The sequence below is a fragment of the Lotus japonicus genome, chromosome 3, assembly GCF_012489685.1.
Source record: "Lotus japonicus ecotype B-129 chromosome 3, LjGifu_v1.2".
Lineage (NCBI taxonomy): Eukaryota > Viridiplantae > Streptophyta > Magnoliopsida > Fabales > Fabaceae > Lotus > Lotus japonicus.
In genome coordinates this window covers 6813833-6837268 of record NC_080043.1, presented here as the reverse complement: position 1 = coordinate 6837268, position 23436 = coordinate 6813833, and the positions used below count along the sequence as shown (strand labels likewise).

The window sequence follows — 23436 nt, the reverse complement described above, 5'->3', positions numbered from 1 at the left end:
CTTTCTGCTTTATATCATTTTCTACCTCTCTTTTCACTATTACTGCTCATAGATGAGTTGTCAACATCATTTAGCTATCAAACAAAAGCAGCGGTCTCATAATTTATTAAAGTGGATGGAGTCTTCATTAGTATTCACTCTTAAAAGCACACACATACACAACAGACCAAGCAAGGACACAGGGTTTGGTGGCACCTATTGAAGGTAAACCTAACACTCTGATTTTTCCAGTGAAACACAGGTATTTGAATATTTTTCAACTTTCATCTTGTTCTTTGGTAAATCATTGTATATTCACTATGTGTTTACAAGCTTCTATGAGAAATATGATTGATTAGCTACTTGTTGGACATGCTCATTCACTTGTCTACTGGTGCTTAGTTTGTTTGGGCATCTATTGGGGTTGAAGGTTTGTGCAATGCCTTACTTTTTTCTTTATATTTTTTTTCTTATTAAGTTCTAGAAATGAAAGTGATCTTTGTCTGCCTTTGGGGAAACTGGTAATGTTTTTACAGAATGGTCTAGTGATCAAGTGATTTCTTTTTCTCATATGATCAACTGTTTAGAGAAACACACATAATTAAAAGCAAGAGATAATAAGAGAGGTAGAGGGAAGGAATCAAAAGGTGTAAAAGTTACGGAGGAAAGAAGACTCTAGTGAATAAAATAATCACTTATCTCAACATGGAAACCGATCAACTTTTCCAAACATACTCTTACAGTTCTATAAAATTATTAAACTGATCTGTATCTTTCCTTGGTAAAACATTTCTATAGATCGGTATTTCTTTTTCGGTTAAATGTTCCTAAAATACATAATCAAATTTAAATAGTGTTTTAGGAAAAAAGAATTACAACTTTTGGTCATTAATATATATTTTTTAAATTTAAATGAGGAAAAATGATGTGATGGCGCTTACATGAGTCTTTTTCACATCACTTTGGCCATTCTAAAAGTTTTTTAATCACTTTCGGTCATTATCCTCCTTTTGTCTTCTTCCTCCTCCTCTCACACAATCTCCATAATCACTACTCAGCCACCACCCAGCTCCCACTGAACCAAAAATGGTTGTTGTGGAGGTTGGGTGGGAGGAGGGTGAAGGAAAAATGGGTGGAGAATGATCAAAAGTAGTGTAAAAAGTCCATGTGAATTAACCAAGTAAGCATCATGATATTGTTTGTCCTCATTTGAATTAAAAAGATTTGTCAAAAGACTAAAGGCCTGGTTGATAGCAGTTTTAGTTTTCAGTTTTTAAAACAGTTTTCAGAAACAATTCTTAAAAACAGTTTTTCAGAAGAAGAAAACAGTTTGAATGACATGTTTTCGAACATTTAGAAAACTGATATCTGAAAAATAAAACTCAAACTGAAAACATCTTTTACTTGTTTTGGTTTTTTAGTTTTAAAAACTGAAGATGAGAACTGTTTTCAAAAACTGTTTTTGAAAATAAGTCTTAGAGCATCTCCAATGGAGTCCTTATTTTGGGACCTTAAAATAAGATCCGGATCTTATTAGATCTCACCATTGGAGCTATCCTACATGGCATGAGATCTTAGCAAAAGCTAAGATCCGTGTCTTAGCTCATGTACTCTCAAATGTGAGATCTTAAATAAAATAATATTTTTTTCTCTCTCCTTCAATACCATAATCAAAGTGAAAATTAGGGAGGAAAATAAATAATATAAATATATTGAGTACTGTGGGTCCAGACAAAAGTAAAATAAGATCTCAACCACTAGAGTGAAATGTGTATGAAGACCTTATGAGTGTCTTAAATCCTATGTGGCAATTTGGGCCCACAAGAATTGAGTTAAGTCCCAAAATAGGTTCCAACCATTGGAGATGCTCTTACCAAACAAGTTTTCAGTTTTTAAAAACTGAAAACTGTTTTGGAAACAGTGATCAAACCGGCCCTAAAATTCTTGAAAAAAAAGATTTAGAGACTTATTTGAATGTGATCCTATATGTTAGGAATTTGGAACATATTTAATTTTTTTGTCTTCACATGTTTTATAACATAAGAAACTAGTTATTATGGTTGAAAAGCCTAAGTGTATGTTTAAATATAAGTTTAGTATTTCTGCTAACAGTTGGCCTAACAATTGGTTGAAAAGCCTAACAATTAACCCCTTATGGGGCATAATTCCTTCTATACTTGCATAGCCTGACCTAAGTCCGGTAAAGGGTTGGAGGCTTGTGCTAGGCCTTTGATATTCAACTTAAAACTAGCCGATATCTTTAATATGGATTAAGCATCACATAAAATCGGTAAAGGTAAAGGTGGTATGAACATATATAAAGAAGACACTTGGAGCTGATAACATGGTTTTTAGTCCTATGAAAAGGGGTTGAGAAAGATCAAAAAGGAGAAAATATTATTGTTCGAAATCTAGTTTTTGATGGAGCTCTCAAGTGGGATCCATATAGCTGTGTGTCACTAAGTGGCACAAGGCTTTTGTTGTTGTTTTTGTTGCTCCTTGGGCAATGTGTTTCCATAACCTGTTCAATAATTGAACTTTTAACTGTTGATAAATATCACCAACGGAGACCAGGAATATCTTTTATATTCGATCTCTAACATGTCCAGTTTCACAACACTTCTTTATAGAGGATTTGACATCATGATAAACAATTCTAAGACTTTAAACTGATAGAAAAACATGCATACATGATCTGTTTCATGTTATGTTCTACCATTATCAAATTCATATCTGTTTGCTCAACTGCTACCTGCAGGGAAAAGGAGGTTGAAGCTGAGTTGCAGCATTAACAATGGCATCTGGTGACACTCCATTTGAGTTATCCAAAACAGAATTTGAAATGGTGAAACACATTGTGAACATTCAAGTCCTAGAAGACCTATGTTTTTCCGCATGTAGCATCTACAAGGTTCCTCACAGTCTTCGCAAGGTGAACGAGGAAGCCTACACTCCTCAATTGATCTCCATAGGTCCCATTCACCTTCACAGCCTGCAACTGATCCCAATGCAGGAGCAAAAAAAGAGGTACTTCCACTTCTTCTGGGATCGCGTATCGAACGAGCACGCGATGAAGAGCTACAAGCTCTACCTGGAAAGCAAAGAACAAGAAATTAGGCAATGTTATGCAGAGAAATTCCATGACATCAACAAGGAGAAGTTTGTGGACATGATACTTTTGGATTCTGTTTTCATCATGGAGCTCTTGCTGAGGAACAGTTCATGGAAATTATCGGATTCGTCAAAACACGAGCATGATTACGTGCAGACAAAGTCTTTTAGGTCGAAGCACAGCGAGGATTTCATCTTGACACAGACATGGCTGAGCAAGAGCATTGCAAGGGATTTGATTTTGCTGGAAAATCAGTTACCTTTCTTTGTTCTGAAGAAGCTATATGATTCTGTTGTCCCTGATGACAGCAAAAAAACAGAACACTCTTGCTTTGTTGATCTTGCTCTTGAGTATTTCGCATTTTATGACACTCAAAGATCTTCCTCTGATGAAACAAAGCTGGTTATGGACAAGAACAAGTCCAAGAAACATTACTTCAGTGGCTCAATTGGAGGTGGTAGTTCGAAGAAAAACCCGAATTCGGACAATTCAATGAAGAATGGTAAAGATAGGATTAAATGCCCCAAAAATTTCACTGATTTGATAAGGTACTTTTACCTTCCCAGCACAGATTTAGGCAGAAGTGGTCGATCTCATAATGTGCTAAAAACTGCAACAAAGTTGCAGGAATCTGGTGTGAGCTTTGAGAAAGATTTGAAGAGAAGATTACTCGAAATAAGCTTCGAGAAGAAGCGATTTCTGAGCTCTTTCCTCTGCTTGGGTTGCTTCACTTGCACAAACTTGATGAACCATGTCAAAGCGCGATTCGTGATCCCTCAATTGAAGGTTGATCACACAACTGAATGTGTTTTCAGGAACCTCATTGCTCTTGAGCAGTGTCATTATCCGGATCAGCCATATATTTGTAACTATGTTTCTCTGGTTGATTCTCTGATACACACTCAGGTTGATGTGGAGTTGCTGGTTGAGAAGGAGGTTATTGTGCATGAATTAGGGAGTGATAAGGAAGTGGCCACTCTAGTTAATGCTCTTTGCAAACACGTCGTGGCGAACACGACATGTTACTCTGAGATAATCAATGAGCTCAATCTGCATTACCAGAACATTTGGAACCGTACCGTTGCGGCATTGTGGTTAGTTTACTTCAGGGATCCCTGGAGAGCTAGCTCCACTCTGGTGGGGGTTGCTGTGCTGGTTTTTACTGTGTTCAACTTCCTCCGTGTTGTCCGTTTTGTGTTCTAGCAAGTTTATTCTGCAATTCAGAGTTTGGATTGGGATTATCATCAAGACTTGAACATGCTTCATCATATTATATATGTGTGTCTTAGTTATATTATGAATGAATAGTGTGTTAATGAACGTAGTAATCTCATCTGTAAAATGCATTGAATCATGAGTTGTAATGATGCTACTAGTAGTTTAGTACTGAACTTGAAAGTATCATCTGTGATATGAAGATGCTGAAGAGATTTTCTGTTAATTACTACAGCTTAGATTCTGGCCGTGACAAGCACAACAAACTTGGTTATTTACATGAGAACCAAAATGTTGTTTAGAAAACTTCATATCAATTGGCTTTATATCCAAGTAATAAAGTCCATGATGAAAGCTACTCCAAGTAATCATCTTTAATTTCAGATCATGTATCAAGCATGTGTTATCACTAAACGCCATTTGACATTTCAAATCACGAGCTATCATTGGGATTGAAATTAAGTTGTAGGAAAATTGAGGTATGTAAGAACATCCATCAAAACTATAGATTCAGTCACATGAACTACACCAGTTATACCATCAGCATCAGCCACTGAATTCCCATTAGGCAACATCTCAAAAATTGGATCTATCCTTTTATAATTATTAAACCAACTCAAAGATATGCAAATGTGATATGTTTTTCCCGAGTCTGATATCCAAGAACTTGCTTTAAAACAAAAAGAATCAAAGCAGAGGAAGCACATAGAATATTCGACGCCAAGTCGGTGTTTAAGCGAGAGAGGTTTTCATAAACTCAGATAGAAAGTGAAAAATGCTTAGAATGAATAGCATGTGTTATGTAATCAACGATAGAAACTGTATTTATGAGTTAGAGTCCTTTGTCTCTCCAAGTGTGGGGGAAGCCCCTTAAACAGGCTGTTCGAGCATACAAGTGGCTCTAGTCTACCTTGCCTTGACTAGTTGATCCCGGTCCTCTTGTAGTCTAGCGGACACTGTCGGGCGAGGTGCCCCTTCCTGAACTATTCTGCCCAATTTTGTAGCGGATGGTCTGATACAAGTCTTTGGATCGGCCGGGTCATCCTCAGGTCGGGTGGTTGTGAAGCCGACTTGAACGCTATAATTTTTTTTGAAGGCTATAGTTAATAATGAGGTAATGTCTAATATCGGTAAGTGGATAGTGTGACGCACAGTATTCCCCAAACAATTGGGGGCATTTTTAGTTTTTCCCATCATTTCATAAATTACAAACAAGTCTCTCTATTAAACATAATATTCAATCACTTCCCCACATTGAGGCACACTGTATACTAACACGTATTAGACGCAGCCTAATACATCAACTCAAATACTCAATTAACTTGTAATTGTAATTATAGGCTGCAACAACTAACTTTCACTATATTTACAAATCCTCAATCCAATGACCGAGCTATTATTTTTCTACAACGGTTCCTCAAAATATCCTAAAGCAGTTCAATATGTTGTTTGCTTTCAAGCATGCAAACGTCATGACTCACTTAAGTTAAAACCGAAAAGAAATGATGTGAGGTTTATTTCTCTTCTTTTCTATCTTTCTTTAGAAATATTGATATCAACTTTTTAGCTTTAGAAAAGATGTCGTCCATTTGGTGATCCGTCTTATACAAACCATCTGAGCCACATAAATCACTTCAACTTTTGACTAAGGAGATAAACATTTAGGTCTTAATTGTATTAAAAATATGGGGTTGTCAAAATCACCCTCTCTTTAGACAATCACATTTAGAAATTGTGGTTGTTGTTATCGTTTGGTTACTGTACCCATATTGAGAGAGAATGTTTCTCAACTTATCCTTTTATATATATTTCACTTTCGGAAAAAAAAGAGATAGATAAAAATAATAATTCACTCAAAATTGTCTGAAATTAACAGTTTTTCCCAGAACTCATTGTCTAGTTTGTCATATTTTTTTTATAAGCATCTAGTTTGTCATACGGAATTGTTAGAATTGAGAAAGTATCAAGTGTTGAGAAGGTGACAAATAAATTAACCTAATTGAAACTATAAAATCATGAGAACAACCCTCTCATGATGGGGACAACCACAAGGCCAAACACCTTTTGAAATTGAAAAACCTAAGACTAGAAAATGTGCCTCATTAAAATCTTACTAGGAAAAACTATAGTAAAGAAAAAAAAAAGTACAAATTCTCCGGACTTCCAAATAATAACCCTCATTATGACCATATTAATACCTTCCAACAAGCTATACCAGAAAAAATATACCATACATGAAATTGACGAAAAGTACTAGCCAAAGCAACATTTCAAACTTAATTATTACAGTAAACAGAACAAGGAAGCCTTGCCATGACTCCAGCAAACCATCCCAACTTTGTATATACCCGTGAAGTACTAATAAAGCTCAATCTGCATATCAAATTCTGCATAATGCTTAGTCATGTTGTACCACCAATAAGCACGTTATTCCTGCCCCTTTAGCCTCAATAACAGATGCCAGTACACTACACAAAGCCAAAAGTCCACGAGATAAAAAGCTGCATAATATTATCCATGCTGTAACAGTAAGCAACTTGATCCAGCCCCTTCAATTTAACATCAAGAATAAATGCCAGCAACTACACAGAGCCAAACTTCACAAGACAAACCAAATGACATAAGTAAAAAATTCCACAGCCTTGAAACAACTATCCATCATCTTGATTGGCCATCACATTGACTCACAAAGAACCCATATAGTATCCAATCGTCCAAATCCCTGATTTGTAAGGTAATCAGCAAAAGCATAGTTTATTTTTTAAACTATAATAATTTTATATGATGTTAAAATAAACCTGTGCGTTCACGGGTATAATATCTAGTATAGTAGTATGTATTTCAAGAATTCCTACTAATTTCAATTCTTTCAGGAATTTATTTTATCATTAATTATGTTAACTATATTAGAACACTAACTTTTAATGATCAATTTCTCTGTTCTGTTGCATTTCTTCTTTTGGCACTGTACAGTCTGTACTATCTAACTTTTCGGTTCCTTGGACTTTGCAATGTTTCACTTAATAAATCTACAAAACTTGTACACTCCTAAAAGCTTCAGTACAAGCAGATAGATTGAGGAGAGTTTAGAACTGGAGATCCAGAAGCTTGTAACAAAGAACTTGTTGGAGGAAACAGACTTTCAGGTTTTTTTCATTTTTCCCTAACAAATTCTATTTCAATATCAAGAAAAAAGTACACTCTGGCTTCTGTCTCTTTGCTCCTACCTTTTTCTGGCTTAAATTTTGGTTTTGTATCATTTGTTAATGTGTGGTGCCAATTGGTTACTTTACAAGTGATATTTTCCACCCTTGCTGAGTTGTGTCCTACTTCTGTTTGTATAGATGATATATTGATATCTATCAATTTAATTTTATCTTGCAAAACAACAATACCATTAAACCAAAGCGGCAAAGTCATATTCTTTGTGGTATCAGCACTTTATGTCTGCACATGAAGATGGATGGATCCTTTGTATCTTAGCAAGTATTTTATTGTAAAAGAACTATCTTCTAATTTGTTATTTTTTTTATCAAGTCTTCCAATAGTTATATTAACTTAAAAGAAACTTATATTCACCGGATCCGACTTTTTATGTATTCTGAATTTCTTAAAGTTGCTGCAGTCATGGCTCAGTAGTCGTTAAATTAAGATTGGATGATTTAGATTTAAACGATCAACTATACACTTGTTATCAATTTCTTTAAATTTGAGCCGTTCGATACTAGTTGTGTTGTTGCCCGATGGAAAACTCACCCGTCCAGTTTTTTTAATATTTTCTTATTTTAATAATGTGATAAATATGCATGTATAGCATGTCTAAGTTTTGTCATAATCCTAAACATATATTGAGCTGGCCATGGTATTGAAGTCACAAGTTTAACTATTTTAAAACAATTTTCTTCTTAAAGTAAACAGTAGAAAGGAAATTACTACAAGCAAATAACTGTTTGTATCAATCTCAAGTGATTTCTTTGTTTATTTCTTGATCTGCTTACTCAACTGCTACAGAAAAGGAGATCTCATGGAATCTGCTGATGAATATCATATCCAACAAATAATTAACATCACAGAAAATGTTGACCCTGCACTTTGGCCTCAGTGTTGCATCTACAATGTTCCTGCTAGTCTTTTCAAGGTGAAAGAGGAGGCTTATACTCCTCTAGTGATCTCAATTGGCCCTATCCACCATAACAACAAAAAGCTGAAGGAAATGCAAGAGCAGAAACAAAGATACTTTCATTTCTTTTGGGAACGCCTATTTAGGAAACATGATTTAATAAGTTACAAAGCCTTCCTTGAACAAGAAGAGCAAAACATACGACACTGTTACCAAAAGAAATTCCCTGATATCAGCAAGCAACAATTTGTGCACATGATAATGTTGGATGCTGTTTTCATCATGGAGCTGTTTCTGAGGGAAGCAAAAAAATGGGACCACAAAGATGATCCTGTAGTAACTCAACCATGTCTTGGCAAAACTATCCAGCGTGACTTGTTGCTACTTGAGAATCAGCTTCCAATTTATGTGTTGGAGAAACTATTTGATACAGTTGTGCCACAAAACAGTGTCAAAATGCATACGCGATTTGTGACGCTTGCACACCAATACTTAGCATCTTGTTACCCTTATCAGGAATTATCTTCAGAAAGAAAGTTTGAGCAAAAGAAGTGGGAGAAATCTCTACATTTCACTGATTTGGTTAGATATACCTATCTACCCATGAAACTGAGCACTCAGCACAAAAATTCTGAGAAAGAGTGTGTGCTACTGAGGACTGCAACAAAGTTGAGTAAGGTTGGGGTGAGCTTTGAGAAGGTTCATAATAGATGCTTACTTGACATAAAGTTTGAGAAGAAAATCTTCAGAGCTCCACTTCAAATCCCCCAGCTAAAAGTGGACCACACAACAGAATGTGTTCTTAGGAACCTAATAGCCTTTGAGCAGTGCCACTATCCTGAGGAGCCTTACATTTGCAATTATGTTTCTGTAATCAACTCTCTTATTCGCACCAAAGATGATGCAGAACTGCTGGTTGAGAAAGAAGCCATTGTCCATGAACTGAGAAGTGATGAAGATCTGGCAACTCTGGTTAACAGTCTTTGCAAAAATGTTGTCACAAATTCAACATGTTACCGCAAGGTTATGGAAGATCTCAATGAACACTATAACAGTGATTGGAACAGGACTCTGGGTACATTAAAGTGGGTTTACTTCAAAGACCCTTGGAGAAGCAGTTCTACTGTGTTGGGGATTGCGGTCCTAATATTCATCATCTTCACATTGTGTCGTATTATCAGTGATTTCCTTTAGTTGCTTGAGAATTATATATTGAACTACCTTTTCTAGATTACATCATTATAGTGATTGGAGTGTAAGTTCTGACTCTGTAATTTCTCATTTAACTGTACTAGAACTGGCATGCTTTTCGTGCATAGGCAATTCATAACAGACGTACATTGTGTGATCAGTGATCATATCAGTAAATGCTGATGGAAAGATGGTAATGAATAATGAACTTCCAAGAAGTTTGGTTACAGCAAGTTATGATCACACCAAAAACAGTTTCAGGGGGATACAGCCCCAAAATATCCAATGCAGCTTTTTAATCTAATCAATTCACTTGGATTGGGGGAACTACTTGCATGAGACTAACATCAGATTCACTAAAACTGAATTAAAAATCACTTGCCACAATTACAAAAGAGAGTCAAGATCAAGATTCTAGACATCCATGGTCAAATTAACAGCGAACATGGACTCAAGTTGAAACAGCAAAGACTAACAACACAAGAACTGCTTAAAAAAGAAATCCACGCCAAACATTGAAACATTTGGTCCTATTGATTAGCGGAAAGCACCCTTCGCTTATACCGGACCATGACTTTTCCTTTCACTCCCACAACCATGGCATTCCAATCAATCTCAGGGAAAGGAGACACCAACTCCAGTTCGAAATTCCTCAGCAAATGAGTCCATATTGCTTTAATCTGCAGATAAGCAAAGGGCTCCCCAAGGCATCCATGTCTGCCCCCTCCAAAGGAAATGTATGAGAATGCGCCAGCCGCCTTGTCTTCTTCCCTTCCCACAGCGAACCGATCAGGATCGTAAGTGTCAGGGTCCTTGAAAATGTGAGGTAGCCGGTTTGCAAAAGCAGGGGATGTGGCAACTATATGACCCTTGGGAATATCATACTCTTTCCCCTCTCTTGTTGTGACACTGAAATCACTATGTGAGCTTCTCAGGAGCATGATCAATGGAGGGTGGAGTCTCAAGGCTTCTTTAATGCACCGATACAGGACGTCCATCTCAGCCAAAACATCATGATCGACTCTGTCCCCGTGCTTCTCCATCAACACCTTCTGCTCCTCTACCACAGCAGAAAGGTACTTGTTGTTACACATGAGATATGCTCCAGTCCAAGTGGAGGTGATTGAACTGGTGTGTTGTCCTGCAAAAAGAGCAGCGATGAGGAGCCCGGTGACTTCACCTTCAGTTGTAGGGCGACCATCTTTGTATTTTGAGTCAATGAAGCACTGCAGCATGTCATCCTCTGATTTGTTGGCACTTTTGCGAGAAACTATGATCTTCTCAAAGATTTCAGAAAGCTTCTTGCGTGCTTGGTCACGGCGCTTGTGAGCCGGAATTGGCAGGTATGGGAAGAGAACACTGATTGGAAGCATCCCATTGTCAAGGTCATGGAACAATGCAGATACATCATCAAAGAGCTTGTCACGAACTTCTCGCCCCAACAGAGATCTACTCGCAGTCAAGATGATAAGATGCTCAAGCTCATACTTCAAATCAACCTCACCACTTGATCCCCACTTCGAGAAATAGTCCTGCAAATTGGGTGCATGGATAAGAAACAACACAAACAAATAAAATTACAACGGAGTAGCTTAACCATTATCAAAATCAACATCAACATAAAAGAAACAATCAAGTGCCAGATTTGGTTCCATTTCACCATGTCAAGTCCACTTGGAAATGAAGAGCTTCTCCAGCTAATCAAAATATAGAATGAGTGGGAGGTGCATTATAAAACATAATGTATGTTTGGAAATTTTGGATACACGGTGAAAGACCACTGAGGAGCCAAAATTAGGTAGACAGCCACAAAAGCTAAAGGAAGTTACTTCTGTCCACCGTGATTCTGGTTCCCTGTGGTTTTCCACCGTGTATCCAACCCATTACATTAGTAATTTGGATCCAGAAAAAGTTTGGGAGTCAATACCCATTGATTGAAAACTAAATGAAACTGTACACTCATCATACTCATTATTACAAACTACAAAATTATTAAAATCTATCATCTCAAATTTCATATCAATGATTAAAACCAAAAGCAAATTCTTCAACATCATTAGAGAAATCCTTCAATTAACATCATAAAGTCACAATTAAGCTTACTAGACTCAGAAATGTGCACAGATCATAGCAAGTGTTTCCAGTAACATCATACAATGAAAGTATTGAATGCCCAATCATGTAAATGTAGTGTATGAATCATAAAAGAGTCAAACAAAGCATATGAACAGATCTATGATGGTCAAATCCAACATCACAAATCACACAAATCCAAAATCCAATAGAACATTGCCAAAATCACAAATCAACTAGATCCATGAATTCACTTACCTCAGCTTCTGCAACCATCTGATTAACATAGCTCTTAAGCTTGTTCACCCTAAGAGCCTCCGTGAAGAATCGAAACTGCTCCTGCCTAACAGAATAATCAACATCGAAAACCACGCCAGGTCCAAACGTAGGCACATTGAACTGATACACTTCCTGCTGACTCAAATCAGATTCCGACGCCTTGAAGAAGTGCGCGGAGACTTCAGGACCAATCAAGAACGTGACGTTCCAGTGGAAGAGTTTGACGGTGAAGACGCTGCCGAGTTTCGGGTACTCTTCTCGGAGCATGACGATCGGGCCTTTGAGGAAGCGGATGAGGCCGCCGATGAGGGGAAATCCGCCGAGAATTGGGGGGAGGTTTTTCTTCGGTTTGGGGATGATGAAGGTGATGATGAGCTTGGCGACGGCGACGGTGGCGAAGAGGAGGAGCACGGTGTTGAGGAACTTGTTGCCGCCGCCATCAATGATTTCCATGGTGACGGTGGTGGTGACGGGAATTGCGATGAATGAATGATTGTGTTAGAGAAACACCGCCACAGATAGATCTAAGTTGTAGTTAGTGGCTAGTGTGTAGTGATACTTAGTGCAATGGTTATTTATAGGCTGGGATTTGGGATTTTGGTTTGGTTTGCTTAGCTGGGCTAGTTGATTGAAAGAGGGTTTTGCAACTAAAACTGTGGGTTATTAACTTGGAAAACAGATCTATTCACGGACTGACTGTTCAAATTTACCTTTGCTTTTGAGCAGTAAAAGTCAGAAAACAAGTTATCTTTTATGGGTGAATCCACCGTAAGGGTATTTAGGGTCGTCAGTAATGACTAATCATCTTGTCGTGAGTGCTCTCACTAAGCGTAAATGGTTAGCTACCATATGCGCTTTAATTCCATTGCGAGCATTTCAACTTTCAACCTCATAGTTAAGAGATGAAGGGAGCTAACCACTATGTCGCATCTTGTAGTTAGAAAATAAGGTATTGATACAAGAAAAAAAGTGAATAGCAGAGGAACAAAATATTCAACCTCCTTATGCTTTGTCTGGTTTAGTAGATAAAGAGAGAAGATGAGTAGGGAACAAGATGCGAGAAAAAAAAGTAAATTTTGTAGGTTATTTTATATGATGGAAATAGAAGAGAAAGATGTGAGAAAAATGTAGAATATTTCTCTCTTTATTTTGTGGAATTGAAAACTGAAAGAGATATGATTACTTTATACAAAAACACATAAAAAGCATGAACTAAACATAAAGTGTCCTAAAACGATAAAAAAAAATACCTTAATTAATCAATCAAACTATATGAAAAAAAAAAACTAAAAAGTTAGTCCAAAATCTCTAGTCATTAGATATCAAATTACTAACATATTCATTAGCTTAGCTTCCTTCTTCCGATCCTATTTAGTTCATTTTTCCTTATTTAAAAGACTTAAGTGTTTATCTTTATTAATTCACCTTTACTTGTATTTCAATTTCACAGCCAAAGCCTTTCTAGTTTATTAACTTAAGTAATTTGGATTATCATTAAAATACATTATCCAACCTCTAATTACATTAATATAATTATAGATAGTCCATTTATCACTTTAACTAATTTACTTTGACTATTTAACTAAAGATTAGATTCTTAACTTACTTTCTTCTGCAACAAACTCCAAATACTTATCTTCCTATTCACCACTAAATCTTCCTACTTCACTAAACAATGCCTAATTACATTATTAGTTAAACACAACATGATTACATGTTAACCTATGATTTTTGGGGTTCCTTTAATGAAAAACCTAACTCGATCCACACGCTGCGCGTTCCCCCTAGACTGGACACGTGTTAGTTGTAGGAAGTATGATTCCGAAAGTGACTTCGGTTTGCAAGTTCAGGCTCAACTCCTCGCTTTACGTTAGCGGACCTACACTACAGGTCTGGTTGGGACTCTGCGCGCTTTCTTTTTGTGTGGGACAATGTCGGAGGCAAGACAGTATATAAGTCTCCGAATAGTAGGAGTATATCTTACTTCGTTTCCCCGATAATCAGTTTAGGGCCTCTCCTCCCTTACTTTTTTTTCACCTTGTATGCCACATTACAGAAGCGGAGGGGTCTGAATTGGCCAAAAGACTGGGGTGCGTTAACTTTCGGGATTAGGACGATGAAGGTATGGTTGAGACTCTCCTCCAACGATGCTGTTGTGAAGACTTTTTGCACTATTGACACTCTATCTCCTTACACTATTTCCCAGCACTTCTGGTATAAGATAGGCTTTGTATTTCTTGTTCTTCTTCCTCCTTTGTCATGAACATGGTGTTCTTCCTAGCAAATACACAATGACAATGATGATACAGAGACAATGATGAGCTCAGGCCACAATTTTTTTTCACGAAGATGGTGAGGGAGAGAAGAGGAGGACATAACTCTCCCTTCTCTAAGCTTCATTTCTTCCATTTAAAACTATTTCAGCCACATTCATGCAAACCCTCCACAATAATTATAATGGTTCCGAATAGAATTCTATTCACCAAAATTGCTTCATAATTAATTGATTTAAAACATTCAATTTTAAAAATAAAATGCGATGTAATATAATATAATAGAAAAAATTATCACATGTAATAAATAATACATGAATTTAAAAAATTTAAATTACAATATATAAAATTCACTTTATTTAATGACATACCGGTGAAGGTTTTTTGTGACTAATGTGTTATTAATCCATTCAAAAAAAGTCTTAATAATAATAATAATAATAATAAATTAATTAATTATTATTAATATAAGATGGACAACGTGGGCGTGTTAGTGGGAAAAGGCAATAACCACCATAACCGCAAACAAAGGGAACATGGAATAGTACGAGAAGCAGTGGTTTAAGGACAAACAGAAAACAATAAACTGAAGCATTTGAAGCAAGAAAAATCACAGTTAAATTTACTTTCTGTCGTGTTGGTCTTTCTGTGGAAAAAATGCATGGGAAGAAAGACCAAGAGCATATAAGGAAAGGGCCATGGAAAGCAGAAGAAGATGAAGTGCTGCTCAACCATGTCAAGAGGTATGGTCCAAGAGATTGGAGCTCCATTCGATCCAAAGGCCTTCTTCAAAGAACTGGCAAATCGTGCCGTCTTCGCTGGGTCAACAAGCTTCGACCCAACCTCAAGAAGTAAGTCAACATTACGTTGCGGTCACAATTGCAGTTACAGACGGCAATGGATCTCTAGTTGCTTGACGTTGCGGCTGCAATTGCTGTTACGGACTGCAATTTGAATCCCTGTGTTGCTTTTGCTTGATGTTTGTTTCTAGTGTCGGAATATTTGTGTTTACATCAGATGAAATTGTTTTGATGAGTCTTTTTATTTATCTCATATTTTGTTTTTTTGTTGATGAAAGTGGGTGCAAGTTTTCACTTGAGGAAGAGAGGGTGGTGATAGAGTTGCAGGCACAAATTGGGAACAAGTGGGCTAAGATTGCGTCCTATTTGCCAGGGAGAACAGACAATGATGTGAAGAATTTCTGGAGCAGTAGGCAAAAGAGGTTGGCTAGGCTTCTGCAGACATCAGCAACAACCTCCAAATCGCAGAAGAATAAAACTAAAGTTCCCACCATGCTTCATGTTCCAAATTTGGAGGTAAATAGAAACTGTTCCTCTGTTTCTGTGCATTTCTCACCCATTCTACTGTCTTCAGAATTCAGTTTTGAATACAAAAATTTCAAACTTTATAAACTAGTTAAACTGAATTGAAAATTTGAAACACTACAACCAGTTTCAAGTTTGAGTTTTTTTTTTTTGTTTTTCTCAAGATGGTAAGATGCTATTTAACAATGCATATAGGCCATAGAGTGCATGGTCAACTTGGCCCTGAAAGATTTTCCTATTGCAGTTTAGTCTCTCGAAGAAACAAATAAAAGTACCTGAATGTGTTAAATGTCAAATGTTGGTTCCTTTCAAATGTATTTCTTTCTTCAGCAAAATCTTTCAGGGACCAAGTTTTGACGATTCAGTCAAAACAAATTTCATAAACAAAACATAGCTGAAAATTTGATAGAAAAAAACTACTTCCAAGAACTTGTTTGTTTTGTTGAAAATAGTGGTCAATTCTTAATGCTACCCTATGCACACTACCATTGCAGAAACCACAAATTCACATAAGTTCCTTGCTAAGAGAATACTGTAAATGACTTGAAAAATGAATAAAAATGTTCTTTGTGCAGAGTTTTTTATTTCACTACACAGTTTTTTCATGACTATAACACTATTTTGTTGACATGTATAGGCTCCTAAGTTCAGTTCTTCATCAGAGGGAGAACCATCATCAAAGCCTCAGTCATGTTCATTTTCTTTCATTGACAATTCTGAAGTTATCAAAATGATTCCACTACCAGATCTTATTCTAAAGTCCAATCAGCCTTTAAGTTCTGAGACAAGCCATGTTAAGCAAGAGTTCACCCCTTTTGATGAGAGTTGTTACAAAAGCACTGAACAAATCACCTTCCCCCAAATTTCAGAACTCCAAACTGATCTCACATTCTCAATGGGAAGCCAAGATCTCTTAACCAGAATTGATGAGCCAAATTTTGGTGATGTGTTTGGCACTCTGGACTCATCTGAATTTGGATTGGGTCTTCAACACCCCATTGGGTTCCCTTTCTTTGATCCATCAGGAAGTTGCAGAATTGGGACAACAAGGGATACAATTGATCATAACTCCAAAAACAGTGGTAGCTTCTTTGATGATTTCCCAGAAGACATGTTTGATCACATGGAAGCACCTGCAAGCCCATAAAAGTTCTGAGTATTGTGATCTTTATTATTTTATTGTTTGTATTTGTAGCTTGTTACATGCTTGGAATAGCAAGCTGAAAATTATATGAAAATTTGAAAATTTGCCTGTAATTGTAATTTGACATTATTGATGCTAATTATGATCAATTCAGGACACCCAAAAATCGACATGTAAAAGTGTGGCTTTTGAGTTATTTTCGTATACTTTTTATTTTGAACTTTATTTTCGTATACTTTTGAGTAATAGAATTTACTTGTTTTATAATCTTTGTAAAATAATGTTGCTCCGATTATTAAAATTAATATTTGTTACTTAATTGTCTAAGCTATTAAGCTCAATGGTTTCTATATGCTCATCCAATGCCCATTTTCAAAATTATCTAATTTTGAGATTTCATATTTAAAAAATAATCTCATTTTAATTTTTGATTTTCTTTCTTCTAAGTTTTAGTGCAAATTGTATAATTTCAATGGAGTATTTCAATTTCTCAAATGTTGTTTAGTATTTGTTCCGGTCTAAATCTCCGGTCAGGGCTAAGCAATTAGGCAACAAAAGTAGAAAATGACAAGATAGCAAATGAGTAAAAAAGTGTTGGATCCCCCACCGCATGGGCGGTGTCCTCCTTATATATTATGGTGTTTTGACCCGTTCGGGTCATGGGTCGCCTGGCCCAATAGTACAAATTCGGTAAGCCCACATAATACAAAAGTTGTAAGCCCGATAACAGTACACAAGCCCACAAGACACCTAAGCTTAAAAGCCATTTTAAGGTGCAGCGTGTCTTTTAAGTAAGCCCACAATACAATACTCGAAGCCCCTAAACATACAAAGTCAGTAACGCTAAACTTAAATAACTGTTACATGCAAAGATGTCACGTAATAAACAGCATAAGCTTCGCCCTTGTAACAAGCAAATGAATCTTCGCCTTTTTCAATAAGCAAAAAGAAGCTTCGCCCTTGTCGATTACTGAAATTACTCCACCTGCTCTCGTTTCTAAGATTCTGACTGAGATCTCTTCCCATCACTTCACTGTCATATTCCTGTCATAATCACAAATAAGATATGCAAATATTTTGAAATTTGAATCTACCTTCCCTAACACGTGATGGCACAAAACCAGACAATTCTCATAATTCATTTCCACTCAGCATTTAATACCCACTATCTGACTCCTTTCAAACGGCACTAGTAAAAAAGTAATTATTACATTCAAACCTGAAGAAACGCGACTGTTTACTTCCCCAAGACGTTTCACCAGAGAAGTTTTACCGGTTCAACAAAGGACACGTCTCCTCTCCTAAAGCCTAAAAATGTATATGAAACCACGCGACTACTCCTAGTTACGATTATAAAAGCACCACCTCTCTTCACTTCTCACTACTTTCAACCTCTCTAGTAATTTCCTTACAAAATCCTAACAGGTGCTTGCTGCTTACTCTCGGGAAACAAAAGGGGCTTCTGAGAATTTTACAAGAACATTCCGCGTCTTCTTCAAAGCTCTACTCTTTTCCTCCTGGTAAATCCTCATCCCCTTCAACTATTTGTTTATCAGCTTTAATGTTCACATCCCCTCTTCTCCATTTCTTCTCTTGAACTCAAAATCAAATATCAAATCAAATTTCTTGCACACAAACTCTTTTACCCAGAATACTGAGACCTATCTGCCTAATATATCCATAAACGACTCTTTCACAAAACTTCTCCACCCTGATAACCCCTTTTCCTTTTAATTTCAGGTAGGTTCTCAAAAATGGTTGCAAAAAAATTCCCGTAAGGCACCTAAGAATCGTAAGAACCCCACAGCTGCTGATTCCCTATGGGTTTCACGAAAAATCACAACTAGATTCAGTCATTTCCATACCATTCCTAAAGTAATGGATCTGCTAACCAAATACACTTTTAGGGCTGACGGAAATGATGCCTACTTAGACATAATCGCATGCGCCCCTGATGAACCTTGTTGTTTTGGAAAACCTGACTCTAGCGGAAGAAACTACACGTATTTCTTCCAAACCATATTTCTTGACCTCGAATATAAGCTTCCCCTTTCAGACTTCACCTGTTCCAGCCTATCCCTAATGAATATCGCCCCAACTCAACTATCTGCAAATGGTTGGGCTTATCTTAGGGCCTTTGAATTGTTATGCCTCTGCCTGAACATAGTTCCTACCTGTAAGAAATTTTTCTCCTTTTTTGAAACCTCTGGGATGAAAGTGAAGGGTGAGTACATTTCTCTATCTTCCGCTAGAGGAAGTGGGCTTTTCACTCTGTTTAGGAGCAACTACAAACACTGGAAAGCAAAATTTTTCAAACTGAGGGAATCTGAAAAAAGTAAAGACGTTTTCTACTATGATGACGGCACTCCTCGGTTCCCATATTACTGGACTGATAAGCCCGAACTGATTTACAAAATACCTGAATCTTCCTTAACAATTGATGAGAAACATGAAGTTGATTTCTTGTCAACAATTAACTTAAACCTGTATGACTTTTACGAGGCGTTTAGAAAGAGGGACTTAGCCAGCTTTGTTGGTAAGAATCTCCTTTTATATCTCTCCTACCCATCTATTTCGCCCAAAGATTTATGACTTTCTGCTTCTTCATTTCATTGCAGCTAGAATGGCACGCCTCTCTGAAGATGACATTCTCCGCTTCCGTCGTGAACAGCAAGCATTGAAAAACAAACCTTCTCCTGCCAAGACTTTGACTGAACCTGAAGGAAGCCACTCTGAAACTAACAAGAATCCCGCCCCGAAAAGAAGGAAAAGAAATCAAGATTCTGAGAAGCCCACGGAGAAGGCTAACATTCAGTCTTCAATGAAAAAGTTTGTATCCAAAGGTGCCAACCAATATGGATCTTCCAGCGCCCCGCCCCCTTCGTGGAAGTATGAACTTAAAGAGTTTGAAGACATGACTGCAGAAGAAGTCACTTCTTTATGGGATTCCCGTATCAACTTCAACACCCTGGTGGATACGAACCTTGTGTTCGAGGCTGACAGAGAGAAAATAAGAAAAATTGGGCTTCAAGAAGCCTGTCAAGCTGTTATGACCAAGAGCCTGGAAATTGCTGCAATTTCAAAAATGATAGAACTTGAATCCAGTAGCTTCGATGGGCTTTCTACAGCCAAGAAGCTTGAAGACAAGGAAAAAGAGAACGCCCAATTGAAATCGACCGTGAAACTGTTGGAAAAATCTAACAAAGTCAATGAGAAAAAAGCCGCAGACCTGGCTTTGGAACTTGAGAAATTGAAGAAGACCTTTGAAGAAAACAAAGCCTTGATGAAGGCGAAAGAAGAAGAGAATAAGAAGATGAAGGAAGAGGCAAGCCTTTTCATCTCTGAGAATACAGATTTGAAGGAATCTGTCGCCAATCTTTCCACCGAAACCACCTCCTTGAAGGCCTCCATCCTCTCCCAACTTGAAGCTGGCTTTAACAAGGCCAAAGAGCAAATTCTGTTCCTCAACCCAAACCTGCCCATCAACACTGACGGTATTGATCCTTATGCAAGGATCATTGACGGAAAGTTGGTTCTGCCCAACTTCGAGGAAGAAGAAGAAGAAGATGAAGAAGAAGAAAATGAAGGAGAAAGAAATGATGGCAAAGGTGAAGACGCCAATGACAAGGAGGGTGCAGGAGAAAACCACTGATCCTTCGCCCTAAAAATAGAGAATGATGTTTTGTTTCCTGCTTGGTCTTATACCAAGTGGATGATGTAGTTTCTTGCTTTCCTGCTTTTCAATTATCTCCGGTCTGTTTAAGGCGTACCGCCTCTCCTTTATTTTAATACAAGCGTTCTTACGTTGAAAATCTCATTGTTATTGCTAAACCTTAAACTCTGCATCGCCCTTCCTCACCTAGACTCATCACTTCCACTTATGATAATATGATTAACTCCAAAGTAACGTATCAAAAATATGAACAAATGAAAAATCCCTAAACAACATATCAATAATATGAACAAATTTAAATAATTCACAACCCATATACCTTTCACCCGGATTCCTTTTAATCACAGAACGATGGGTTCATTCAAGCTTTCCACGCAAAAGAAACTTTCATAGTTTTGCACAAAAGGAAAACTTTGATATTTCCTTAACAACTATTCTTTGAATTCATAAGGCCTTTGTAATTTTGAATTGAATCAAAAAATAAAGAGATCAGAAGCGCAATTTGTTCTGATATAGAAATTTGCTCGCTTGGAGACTTTGTGCTTAAGTTGGACAAGCTTAATCCAAGTTAAGGCTATGCTTATGAATTCGTGGCCAAACGCTCTAGTTTTAAGAGACTTACTCTTTCTCAATTGTCTGGAATCGCCCAATTGATAGACCTAAGTTGAAAAGTAACTTAAATGCTAACAAAGCACTCAAGAAATTTTTAAAGGTTATGCCTCGTTAAAAACTCTCCCGCCTGGGGTAGAGAAAAGAGTGCATACCTGTTTTTTCATTAAAAATTAACATCATGCCTCGTTAAAAACTCTCCCTAATGGGTAGAGAAAAGAGTGCATGCTACCAAGTCTTAATAGACAAACCACATAGTCTTGACACTTAAGCAAATACAGAAACCACAAGCAATGAATACGACGTAGTCTTTGAACTGAATAACAACACACTGAAACGAAGCAAACAGAACACAACTTCAACTGTAGTAATAGCGCAAGTGTTGTGCATTCCATGCCCTTGGAACCCTGCGCCCAGATAACTCCTCCAAGTGGTAAGCCCCTTGCCCCAAATCTCGCAGAATTCTGTATGGACCTTGCCAGTTAGGTGTCAGCTTTGAATCGGTTGGACTTTTTGCCTTTCTGCGTAATACCAAGTCACCCACTTTCATGCTCCTAGGCACCACTCGTGTATTATAACGCCTTTCTGACCTTTGTTTGACTGCAACCTCCCTTAAACGAACTTCTGCTTTTACCTCATCTGCCAAGTTCAAGTCTACTAGAACATTTTCCCGATTCTGGTTTTCTTCATATGTAGCCACTCGAAAAGTCATGTCTTGTATTTCCACTGGAATCATTGCATCAACTCCGTAAGCAAGCTTGAAAGGTGTTTCTCCAGTAGTGGATTGGGGTGTTGTGTTGTAAGCCCAAACCACTGTGATCAATTCATCAGCCCATAATCCTTTTGCTTCGCCTAATCTCTTCTTCACGCCATTCAAAATCACCTTGTTTGCTGCTTCAACCTGCCCATTAGATTGTGGGTGTTCCACTGAGGCGAACCTGTTTTCAATTCCCATCTCTGCACAAAAATCCCTGACCTTCTTGCTTGTAAACTGTGTTCCATTATCAGAAACAATGGTTGCTGGCACTCCAAACCTGCAGATTATCTTCCTCCAATAAAATTTTTTAACCTTCTCAGCTGTTATCTTCGCCATTGACTCTGCTTCAATCCACTTTGTGAAATAATCCACCGCCACCAAAACAAACTTGACTTGCGCCCCTGCTGGAGTGAATGGACCCAGAATATCTACGCCCCACATTGCAAATGGCCATGAAGAACTCATTGAACTTAAAACTTCAGGAGGTGCCCTGTGAAGATCAGCAAAAACTTGGCACTTTTCACATTTCTTAACATACTCCATACAATCGCCCTTTAAAGTTGGCCAATAAAATCCTGCCCTCAACACCTTCGAAGCCAAAGATCTTCCTCCTACATGACTGGCACAGACCCCCTCATGCACCTCAAACATAATCCTTTCTGCATCCTCTTTGCTAACACACCTTAACAACGGTACTCCTACGCCCCTCCTGTAAAGTTGTCCGCCCATCATAGTATAACGACTCGCCTCTCGTATTTGGTCCTTTGAAAGCAGAGCTAAATCTGACCCATCCGCTTCCAGGCACATTCGAATTCTATCCATCCAATCTAATGCTGCTCCGCCCGTAACCACCATAACATCATCCTCCTTCACACTTGGACCCTTCAAAGTCTCTTGAATTACAGACTTGTTGTTACCTGGTTTCTTCGTGCTTGCAAGTTTGGATAATATGTCAGCCCTTGTATTTTCCTCCCTCGGAACATGATTTACCTGAAACTTGTCCATCTGCTTCAACAATTCTTGAACCTTTACTAAATACTTAGCCAACTGAACATCCTTCGCCTGATAATCTCCCTTTATCTGATTCGCCACAAGCTGAGAATCAGTTTTTATTACAATACAACGTACATTCATCTCCAAAGCAAGCCTCACCCCAGCTATTATTGCTTCATATTCTGCCTGATTATTGCTCGCCTTGAAGTCAAACTTAAGAGATTGCTCTATAATTACTCCACCTGGTCCCTCCAAAACTATACCAGCTCCACTTCCTTTCAGATTTGATGACCCATCAACAGACAAGAACCATTCCACTTCTTCTGGTACTTTTTCTTCCGGAGACATCTCATTCACAAAATCTATCAAGCCCTGCGCCTTTATTTGTCCCTTCTTCTCAAATACTATACCAAATTCTGACAATTCGACAGCCCAAGAAACCATACGCCCTGCTAAATCAGGCTTTTGAAGTACTTGGCGTAAGGGAAAGTCAGTTTTGACTTTGATTTGAAAACCTTGAAAATAAGGCCTCAACTTTCGGGCGGTGATAATCAAAGCTAGTGCAGCTTTTTCTATTTTTTGATACCTTGTCTCAGCCCCTTGTAAAGCATGGCTCACAAAATATATAATTCTCAACTCCTCTTTACATTCTTGCAATAAGACAGAACTCACAGCATTATCTGATATGGAAAT

General features: G+C 37.6%; 4 protein-coding genes across 6 annotated transcripts; 3 read left to right on the top strand and 1 right to left on the bottom strand.

Moving 5' to 3' along the window:
• The first annotated feature begins 114 nt into the window (after positions 1-114).
• Positions 115-4532, top strand: LOC130748108 (UPF0481 protein At3g47200-like). Of its 3 annotated transcripts, XM_057601254.1 has the most exons (3): positions 148-241; positions 382-409; positions 2738-4532. In XM_057601254.1, exon 3 carries the CDS (start codon positions 2774-2776, stop codon positions 4292-4294), a length of 1521 nt encoding a protein of 506 aa, XP_057457237.1. In that variant the 5' UTR covers positions 148-241; positions 382-409; positions 2738-2773; the 3' UTR covers positions 4295-4532. The 3 variants fall into 3 exon arrangements, with proteins under 3 accessions (XP_057457238.1, XP_057457236.1, XP_057457237.1); XM_057601255.1 differs by lacking the exon at positions 382-409 and having other exon boundaries at positions 115-204; XM_057601253.1 differs by lacking the exon at positions 382-409 and having other exon boundaries at positions 121-241.
• A 2737-nt stretch (positions 4533-7269) lies between these two features.
• On the top strand, positions 7270-9685 carry LOC130742525 (UPF0481 protein At3g47200-like). The gene is made up of 2 exons (XM_057594622.1): positions 7270-7452; positions 8318-9685. The coding sequence occupies exon 2, from the start codon at positions 8331-8333 to the stop codon at positions 9618-9620; it is 1290 nt and encodes a 429-aa protein (XP_057450605.1). The 5' UTR covers positions 7270-7452; positions 8318-8330; the 3' UTR covers positions 9621-9685.
• A 268-nt stretch (positions 9686-9953) lies between these two features.
• Positions 9954-12563, bottom strand: LOC130742524 (obtusifoliol 14-alpha demethylase). Its single transcript, XM_057594621.1, has 2 exons — positions 11949-12563; positions 9954-11149 (listed from the first exon to the last, which is right to left on the bottom strand). The coding sequence occupies exons 1-2, from the start codon at positions 12420-12422 to the stop codon at positions 10148-10150; spliced, it is 1476 nt and encodes a 491-aa protein (XP_057450604.1). The 5' UTR covers positions 12423-12563; the 3' UTR covers positions 9954-10147.
• Positions 12564-14714: 2151 nt separating this feature from the next.
• LOC130743500 (transcription factor DUO1) lies at positions 14715-16714 on the top strand. The gene is made up of 4 exons (XM_057595752.1): positions 14715-14745; positions 14859-15093; positions 15321-15558; positions 16205-16714. The coding sequence occupies exons 1-4, from the start codon at positions 14715-14717 to the stop codon at positions 16712-16714; spliced, it is 1014 nt and encodes a 337-aa protein (XP_057451735.1).
• Positions 16715-23436: the final 6722 nt, after the last annotated feature.